This window comes from Lipotes vexillifer, unplaced genomic scaffold (genome assembly GCF_000442215.2).
Source record: "Lipotes vexillifer unplaced genomic scaffold, Lipotes_vexillifer_v1.1 scaffold1842, whole genome shotgun sequence".
NCBI classification, from domain to species: domain Eukaryota; kingdom Metazoa; phylum Chordata; class Mammalia; order Artiodactyla; family Lipotidae; genus Lipotes; species Lipotes vexillifer.
The window spans coordinates 211,770-221,581 of NW_006777470.1; the positions used below are offsets into that span (position 1 = coordinate 211,770).

At 57.8% G+C, this 9,812-nt stretch overlaps 1 protein-coding gene across 1 annotated transcript in view; it reads right to left on the bottom strand.

The window, feature by feature from the left end:
- Window positions 1-8,285: 8,285 nt before the first annotated feature.
- HMX3 (H6 family homeobox 3) overlaps window positions 8,286-9,812 on the bottom strand; it is a 1,689-nt gene continuing 162 nt past the window's right edge. The window contains 3 exon segments of the mRNA XM_007451110.1: window positions 8,286-8,956; window positions 9,577-9,809; window positions 9,811-9,812. The exon segment at window positions 9,811-9,812 is cut by the window's right edge and continues 162 nt beyond it. Of these exon segments, the coding sequence (XP_007451172.1) occupies window positions 8,286-8,956; window positions 9,577-9,809; window positions 9,811-9,812 (906 nt within the window).

Here is a 9,812-nt window from a genome sequence, read left to right on the forward strand (position 1 = left end):
GGGGGGGCAGAGGCTGTGCGCCACGGCCCGGCAGGCCCGCGAGGGGCAGGTGCCGGCCTCCGTCACCGCATTAACCTCTTCAGGGCTCGGCGGCGGGGTCGAGACACATTACAAATGGTCAGCTTTAATCATGGTGTCAGCTCATTAACCCGGAAGGACCCGGTGCTGAAATACAATTTGTGCGTCGCCCTCTGCGGGGCCGCGGCGCAGGCTCCCGGGCCACGTCACAGCCCGTCCCGCGCGCTCCCGCACGGTTGGGGGGTAGAAGGGAGCATCCTGAAAACAAACACCCGCCTCTCACCCGTCTGCGACCTCTCCGCCTCCCGCAAGCACCCTGAGTGGGAGCTGTCTCCCGGCCCGCGCTGAAGCCACCCGGCGGGAAATTTGCGGACCGGACGAGCTGAGCCTGCCCTCCACTGGGGACGAAAGAGGATTTGGGGTAGGGGGAGGGCATTGGTTGAACCCTTCTGAGCTAGCAAATACTTGGTGCCGGCAACCTGGAATATTCTGAGAGCATCCTACCATTCTTCATTTTAATCCTCACAGCAAACCTGTGGTGCAGATCTGTAACCCCCCCCCCCAATGTACAGGTGGAGAAACTGAGGCTCAGAAAAAAAAAAAAAAAGCCCAAGCAGAGTAAGCAAGACTGAAGCCCGAGGTTGTTCCACTGCAAATACCTGACTCTTTGGAAGGGGCGAGGGGCGGGGCATGCATTGGCCTTGAGCTTGTGAGTGGCTGCGGGGTAGACTGTGAGGACCCCCGCCATCTCGGGACCGCGGGGGCACGTGTTTGGGTGGAGTCAAGGGCCCACAGGGTTGGCCTCAGCCAGAGCAGTGACCAAGTGAGACAGCAGCTGGGCCTCCGGGGTGGGCCTCGGAGAAGCAGATCCCAAACCTGAGAACGGCGAGGGACTGGGGAGCTGACCTGTGCGGCCTCCTCCACCCTGGCACTCTGTGCACCTTCAGATACGAACGCCTGAAGCCTCACGCACACGCTTGCGTAAACACTTTCGCAGTCACACACAGTCAGCAAACGTTCACTGAGCTCCGACTAGTGTGTGCCTCACACTGACACACTGAACTGAGCCGGGGAAGTGGTGCTGCTGGCGCAGGATGGAGGCAGGGAGGCTGTGGCGGAGACCAGGCAGACTCCCCTCTCCTCCAGTCTCTTCAACTGGGCACCTGCAGGATCTCCCCCACCTCGGGCAGACAGCAGTCCCACGGCAGGGGCCAGAGGGCCAAGACACGATCTTCCCGCCATCCCTTCAGGGCATTTGGGGGGTCCCTAATGCCCTGAAGGGATGGGGGCGAGTGCAGAGGCCCACACGCCCTCTCCTGGGCTCAACGCAGCTGCCAAACGCACTCCCAGGAACCTTAAGCTTCAGGAACCACCACCCACAGACACCCCATCTCTCTGCCCTCAAGTTTGGCAATTCTTCAACTCAGTCTCACCTCCCGCCCCAGCCTCCAAGCCTCCGGATAGCTGCGCCCCGCCCTACTCCAGTCAGATCAACAGCCCCTACCCAGGAGGAAGGCCCCTCATCATCTTTGGGATGCCCCCCACCCTTCCTAGGAATTAGGCATAAACGGGTTCCAAGGAATGATAAACTTTGCGAGACTGAAAGGACGCTTAAAGTTTAGGTCCCGAGATTATGCCACTGCTCAATATTAAAGCGGCCCAGAGCAAACTTGCCGAGGAGCGTAATAAAAATTGATCCTCTCTGCGGCAGTTGGGAAATAGGCTGGCTGAGCCGGGTAATAGTAGAAGGAGGCTCCCTCCGAAATGACAGATGAAGTCATAAACAAGTTTGATCTTGGAATCAAGCTTCGATAAATATTAAACACAGGCTGACCCCCCCCTTTACGCGAGTGGATTATGATATATGGCACGTCCAAACTTTAAAATAAGGAAATACCAGAGAAAATGATCTCAATAAATTTTCTAAGTATAAATGTTGATTATGTTTCGATTTTCATTCAAGGGCCTCTGCTGTTCGTTCTTTGGTGCAAATGACATCTCGCAATAGGCTTTTGGGGAAAAGGGCTCCCTATTTGAAAAAGAGAGCCCCAGAGGTGTACAATTTATGTAATCTGCGGCTGGAAAATGAATTGTGTAATTTATTGGAAAACAGAAAGTCGTGAAGATTGGATCAGCATAGCCGAGTCCCAACACCCCCCTCCCCACATCCATCAAGTTCCAATTAACAGCCTAACCAGAGAGCTTTAATGGGTTTCCAATCTAGTGGCCTGATAGACTCATCAATTCCTCTGGGAGAAATTAAGAAAATCGACCGCCCCTTGGCGACGCAGTGTCATTCCTTTCTGCAACTATATGTCAAATTAAAAACACAATTAAAATTTAAACTGTTTCAATCAAAGGGTGCCCTGCAACCTATGTTTCACTTAATAGAACTTTGATGAAAATCTGATGCGTGCACTCCATCACCAAGGGGGGCGAGGGCGGCGAAGGAGCTCACGAGAGAAGGGGATTCTTTCTATTTCTTTAAGACTTTAGCGCTCCGGTGAGGCACACCAGGTGACTCCACCTCGTCGCTCCTGACTAAATGATGGGCACAACTCGCTGTCGGCGTGCTCTCGCTCGCTCGCGCTACACCTCTCCCCCAACTCTTTTTCCTCTCCGTCCACCGCAACCAGAAGGGATCCTTTTGGAACCCGGGCGACAGAGATTTGGGCCAGTTTCACCGCGAAGACGCATCGGCTGGAGCAGCAGCCAAGAAGGGACCTGGGCGAGTACAAGGGCTCATCTCCTGGGAACTGTCCGAGGATTCACGCTGCTTCCAGCGATCTCTTGTCTCTTGTCTCGGGAATTGCCCGGACACACGATTGAAGTGCTACGGGATCCCGGAGGCAGAATGGTGGGGGAAAAGCCCTGGCGGATAACTGGACCCCAGCTGCGCTGCTGTCCGAGACCGGATTCCCCAGAAGCTGTGGCTCCCCACCCGATAAGCCTCCAGGGTACTTCCGCAGGAGAAGCAAGCTCGGGAACAGGCGCGTCCGAAATCTCAACTCAAGATCCGGGTCCGAGTCACTAGGCAGGGCTCCAAAGTATAGCAGGCCCACTTATCTTTACAGCCCTTTTCTCCCTTCCGCCATCCACCCACAGCACCCCTCCCCGACTATTTGTGAGGCCAAAGGGTCAACATTCGCCCTGCACACCCAGACGGGCGCACGTGCACACAAAGGCGTGCACACCGCGATTCGCGTACGCCCAGACTCGCGGATCGCTCGCACCCACAAGGCAGAGACTGCCTGTAGGCTGGGCGGGAGGAGATGGGCAGAGAGTGGGCGGCAAGCCGCGAGGAGCGGCGGAGGAGTGCCTCTGCCTGGCCCGGTGTAAGTGTGGGCGGGCGACGTCCCAGGGGCTTCCCCGGCTGTGCTCTGGACCCCGAGTGGGGATTTCTATGGGGCTCACGGTTTTTGCACCCTGACCCCGTCGCGGTGACCCAGTGGAGTGGTCTTTTCCTAGCCGCTTTGCGTTCTAAGTTTGGATCGCTGAGGGGAAGAAGCCTCCTGGATGGGTCACAGGACTCGGGGCGTGGACAAGCGCGAGGGGTGGGGCAAAATGGAGCCTTGGAGGCGGGCAGGGCGGTGCTCAGCAACGTCTCCGGTCCCCGCAGGGCCTTTCCGGGGAAGTCCAGGTGCCCCGCGCGCGCAGAGGAGTAGAAGCTGGAGTGCTTGGCCCGGGCCCAGGCAGCCCTACGACGCCAGCTCTCGCCAAAGCTCCCGAAGGTCGAAGGCTGTGCAGCCCTCTAGGCCCCCACTGCTCTGACCCCAGCTCCCATCGCCCGGGCTGCAGCTGACCCAGCGTGCTCTTGCAGACGAGAAAGCGAACCCCACTGACCTTCGTACCTCCCCCTCCTCCCCGCCCCACCCTCCAGAGCGCACTCTGGGGCTCTGGCGTGCCAGGGGACGTCCTGGCTCAGAATGAGGGCCCAGTGGCGGGGGTGGGGCAGTTTATATCTGTCTTGCTCTTGTTTGATGTACACACACCCGCTCTATTTACTACCAAATAAAAGAAATACATCTGTGTTGCCAACAGAAACAGCTCGAGAGCTGGCTCTCTGGTCTCCCAGGGCCCGGAGACACCCCCGGGCACTCAGAGCCGCAAAACCCAGCACTGTGAGGACCCCGGCTCCGAATGAGGCCCTGGCCCATAGGTATATGGGGGTCTGAAGTGGGTTGATGGCGGCTCCCATAGTTTGTCCCAGGTGGCTTGTGACGAGGGAACATGAGGCATCTCTGCCCAGAGGATTTCCAGCTTCATGCCCCAGAAGTAGGAGCACCACCTCGCTCCCTGCCCAATCCTTTCTACAAGGTTCTTCCCAGCTTGCCTTAGCCTGGGGCCGTCAGAGAAAACCAGCTGCCCAGGGTCACCCAGAACAAAGTGTGCCTGACTGTGCCTGTGCTGCTGTGATGCTATGTGATCACAATGTATACGTGATGCTAAACACATATACAGGTTGGGCCCTGGGAGTCTCTGGATGTGGTGTCTGTTAGGAGGTCTAACAGAAGTGGGGGGGGCAGTGAGTGTTTCGTATCACCCTTGAGGGTAAGTGTATCCTGTATGTTGTTTGCGTGCGTGTCTGGATGATGCAGAGACGATTAAGCCAGGAAGCCGATGCCATTACACTGGCTTGATTAATTGGGGGTGCCAACAGGGAAGGATCTGAAGTTAGGATAGGAGAGAAGGCTGGGTTCCACAATCTGAAGGGAGGGAAGATGAAAGGATGAAATCGGGGATGTTGGCTCAGTGTCCTAGGGATTTCTTGGAGGAGTTGAGTGGAGGTACGATCACTCCACCACATAGCCCCTTCTGCTGAGCAGTTCCAGCAGTTCCTGGCAATCCCTGCAGAGGCATGGCCTAGAGAAGCACTCTGTGTGGGGGAAGACGGCCCTGGGCTAGCTCTCGGGATGTGACAGTTCCATCTAAGTGCTGTCTTGGCCTCTCCTGACACGAAGGCTTGCAGTAGAGCCTAGGATGCTCCGTGCTCCCTGTCTCTTGCATTGTGAGAAATACCATGACCGCCAGCCGACGGGAGCAAAGCAGACGTTTCCCGCCTGGGCAGGCTTCTAGGGTTCATATCACCGCCAGTCCCAGGCGACGGCCGAGCCACATTCCTCCCCCAGGGCTTCACATTGGCTCCTGGGAGGGACTCACCGGCCTAGGGCAACGGGGTCCTCAAAGGGAGGGAAATGGAGGCTGCAGGAGCAGGACAAAGAACAAACTGTGCGTGTGGAGAACCAGTTATTTCTCGACTTTGTAAAGACCAGGTCAGTCAAGAACCATTTTCTAGAATCCAAACACAAATAAAGAAGTATTTTCTTGGCGCTTGATAACATCGTGTTCTGGCTGTAAACTCTAAGAACGTGTTTGCTATTGCAACATTATTTTTAATGAGCTGTTATTGGCCTGTCCCACAGTTAGTATTGCCAACAGTAAAAGGCATCACTGTGTTTGCAGGTAACACAAGGAACAACATATCTGGACCCCGAATTTCTGTTTATTTTTCATTTGTGACACATGCCCTCGTTTTTATCCCAAACCAGAGGAAAATAAAGGGAGACCCATCTTCACTGAGGTCCAGGCTAAATTTCGCCATAACTGCACATGCCAGTTTATTTGGAGGCAGTTTCCCATCCCTAGGAAACGATACTTGACGTTCCAGCCACAGAAGCATCAATCGCGTGGATTGGGTTTGAGCAACTGTAACTGTAAAGCTCTGGGAGAGGGAATGAGAGCGCGTGCGCTCCCCAGCGGACGCGCCCGCGGGTGTGCTCACAGGGGTCTTCACCGTCTCCCCTTTCTCGGCTCCCCAGCTTCAAACGCGCCCTGCCAGGAGCTGGGCGTGCAGACCCCAAGCCCTAGGGCAGGCAGTCGCGCCGCGTTGGCAAGGGGCGCCCAAGCACCTGCTTCCGCCCTCCGGGCCCGCGCTCTCGAGCAGCTCCGGGAGCGCCGCGCTCGGCAGGCCGCCCACCCGGTGCGCGGAGGCCGGGCGCCCGGCAGGAGCTTGGGAACCGCTAGCGCTGCACTTCCCGGCGGCTGCCGGCATCGGGGTACAGGGCCCAGAGAAAGCCTGCGCCCGTGAGCCTTTGGGCGCGGTGCACAGAAAAGGATCTGGCCGGGAGGAGGCAAAGTCCTCTCGGTTGTCGCCGCCGCAGTCGGGTGGTCTCTGCTCCCCGGCACTAGACTCACCATGACCGCGCCCACACCCGAGCCGCCCCGGGAGCCACAGTTGCTCCAGGCTTGCGGAGGCCTCCCTGTCCCGGAGCTGGGAGCCGCCGTCCCTAGGGCTGGTTGGCCTCCCTGGGGTCGCCCGCTCGCAGCCTGGCCTCTCCCAGCTGGACATCGCGATCTGCCTCGGGCCGCAGCAAAACTCCAAGTTCACTCCTTTCTTCCCTCCCCCGACCCTGGAGGCAGCCGGAGCCGACCCCGCTCAGGCCCAGTGAGTGCTCAGGGATGTTCTGCCCAAAAGCTCGCGGCTCCCAAAGGACCCCGCGGTCTGGGAACGGAATGCGAGGCTGCTGCCCTGCGATCGGAAATACCAGCGGTCTCTGAGCTCGCGGCTGTCGCTGCGCTCAATTCCGCGAACTAGATAAGCCCGGGTCCTCACCCGTTCCACCCTGCATTCTTCCCTTGCTCACAGGGCGTTTCAAGAGGCGTACGGTACGGAGAGAGCGGATCTGGTCGCGAACAAAGCCGCCTCTGTCTCCGCCGCCTCCTGGATTATAGGGATGTGCGTCCAGGTCGGACTCGGCCATTGCTGAGGCAGCCAGAGAGCGAGGCAGAAGAGAGTTCGCAGACACCTGCTCTGCGGAAAATCGTCCAAAGTTACACACTCTGGCAACAGGAAATGCCTCGCTTTTCTTTTCTTTTTAATTAATTCCATTTCACGACAACATTAAGTGTAACAATATTTTGTGATTTTTTTTCCCTCTTTTTCTTAAAAAGCGACTGAATCCGGGCAGGGAGGGAGGGAGATGGGTGGGAGGGACAAACTATCGCAGAACAACAGGTGTAGCCGACAGAAAGAAAACAGATTGGGTGGCAGAGCAAGGAGCCCTGAGGAGTTGAGGGTGAACTTTACAAGAAATCTGTACATTTATCAAATAAGTTAAAATTCTCCTAAATTGATTGTCCTTCACTTAAAGCGCTCCGGTATGCCTATCTTACTCCTTTGAGCATTGCTACCTATCCTTGTTTCCTTCCTTCCCCCCTTTCCCCTTCTTAATTTCTTCCTCATAAACGAATGACCGGAATTATACATTGAAGACGTCTGCTTCTCTCCGTGGAGGAAGAAGCAGGCTCTCAGGAAATTTTGTTCAATATTGCACAGGTCAAAAGTACAACAGTTACTGCAGAACGAAACGGTAGGTGGAGAGGATAAAAGATAAGGTTTTTTTTTTAATATTGAAATATTCTCTCAAAATAGGGAACAAAGTAATAATGGTAATATTAATGATAATTTACCAACAAATGAAGTTCCCCAAATATAGGCTGCTAATAAATACGACCATCCACACCAGGCCAGATGTGGAGTTGTTTCAATAATCAGAAGTCTGATTTGGGGCTGCCTCATCTTTTCCCTTTAAACACTTAATTAGAGAATTCATCGGTCCCAAAAAGGACAGATGAAGAGGTCAATTGCGACAGACCTCTGCCGGGGAGAGAAAAGTGGCCTGAGTCGGGGTTCTTATGAGAGGCTGCTCAGGTTCTGAAAACTGGGGAATATCTGATTGGGAGTGGAGAGGAAGAACCACACCCAGAAATCCAGAAATAAAAGTACTACAACGTGAATTTCTCTCTCTCTCTCTCTCTCTCTCTCTCCTGAAAATAGTTCTATAGAAAATGAATCAGTTAGAGGGGTTCAGGATTTGCGCTTACTTTCCTTCCGTAAAAATAAAAACCAAAAAGCCACAGCGCAAGGCAAACTGGGGGCAGGGGTTGGGGAGGGTGGCACATTTTGCAAAAGCTTTCATCCGAAATATTTGACCTGGAAATTTTGTCTTTTTCCTGCTTTCTCTTAATATAAACCCAAACCAAAAGTAAGAGGGGAAGCGCCTCAAATCCATTAGGGGTGAATTGCACGAAAATGAATTGCAAATACTTACAAAAACGCTACAGATTGGGGGAGGGGAGGCCGGAGCCGCGCGCCGAAGCCCCGGTTCCCGAAGGCCGCTGGACGTCTCTGCGCCCTCGGCCCGGCCCAGTCTCCTCTGGGGTCTGGGAAGGGGGCCGGGTGCTCCCTCCTCCTCCCCTCTCGGGCCTCAGACAGGCCGGAGCAGCGGCACGGACGAGACCACCGGGTGAGAGTAATACACGGGGTGCGGAAAGGTGAGCAGCGGCTGGCTGACAGGCACCGGGGCCCCCGCGGCCGCGGCCGCCGCGCCCTCGGCCGCCGAGTTCTCGTGATAGAGGATGGGCACCCGTACGATGCGCTGCGTCGCGGCGTGGCTCAGGTTGGCCGCCTCCAGCTCGGCTGCCAGCTGCCGCTTCCACTTGTTGCGGCGGTTCTGGAACCAGATCTTGACCTGCGTCTCGGTGAGGTGCAGCGACGCGGCCAGGCCGGCGCGCTCCGAGCTGCTCAGGTAGCGCTTCATGTCGAAGGTGGACTCGAGCTGGAAGACCTGGCTGCGCGAGAAGACCGTGCGCGTCTTCTTCTTGCGGCACGCGGGCTTCTTCTCCGGGCTCTCCGCGCCCTTCTTCCAGTCCTCGGCGCCCGGCGTCGCCGCCGTCGCTCCCACACTCGGCCCGGCCGCGCCCGGCGCCGCCTCGCCCTCCCTCTTGCCTTCCTCCGAGTCGCTCTCCAGAATGATCTCGTCCGGGCTCTTGGAGTCCAGCTCCTTGTGGTCCGGGTCGGCTTTAAGCAGCGGCTCCGGGGAGTCGCGGTCGGTGCCCGAGGCGGGGGAGGAGTCTCGTAGCAGGGCCTTCTCCGAGGCTGGAGAGAGACAGACAGACGGACGCACACACACGCACACGGACACAGCCTTCAGCGAGGCCTGGCGCCTGGGAGCGGCAGGCTCAAGCCGCGCCGGCCTCTGGCCCCAGGCCTCGAGGCCTCCCCATTCCCGCGGGCCTCCTCCTTCCCGGCTGGGCCAGAAGAGGGGCGCCACACCCTGGCATCCAACCTTCTCCCGAGGAGAGGCTAGGGAGACCCGGAGTGGGCAGCACGGCCGGTTCCTTTCTTTCCCTCAGTTCCCTCGCCGGGGCCCGCGGAGATTCGCCTCCAGCTTGGGGCCGCTGGGGTCACTCCCTCCATCCAGGCCAGGTCCCCAGTCCCAGCCACCTGAAGCCTCCCCATTCATGCCCGAGGCCACTTTCCCGGGAAGCGCCGCGCCCCGGGCTCCAACTCCATTTCTTTTCTCACCAAGTGGGATTGGATTCCCTAGCAGCGCAACAGAGCGCGCGGGCAGGAGTTGCAAGCCAGGGGACGGAGGAAGCCGGCCAAACAGCGCGTTTGAGGGTGCGGGGGTCCCAGGGCTGCGGTGGAAGGCAGCGCGGACCGGGCTGGGACAGGCGCGCAGGGAGGACAACGAAAGTTCAAAGAGAGGTCGGTACCTTCAGGTCGTGGGAGGTGGCCGCCGGCGGGGGTCAGGGTGTAGGGGTACCACCAGGCCGGGGAGCGCTCCAGGTAGTGCGCGGGCAGGGCAAACCTCTGCGCCGGGATCTCAAAGCGGGGGAAAGCCAGGTCGCCCACCTGCGAGAGCGCGAAGCCCGCGGCGCCCTCCAGGGCCCCCTTGGCCGCAGCGGCAGCGGCGGCGGCGGCGGCGGCGGCGGCGGCGGCCGAGGCCGGA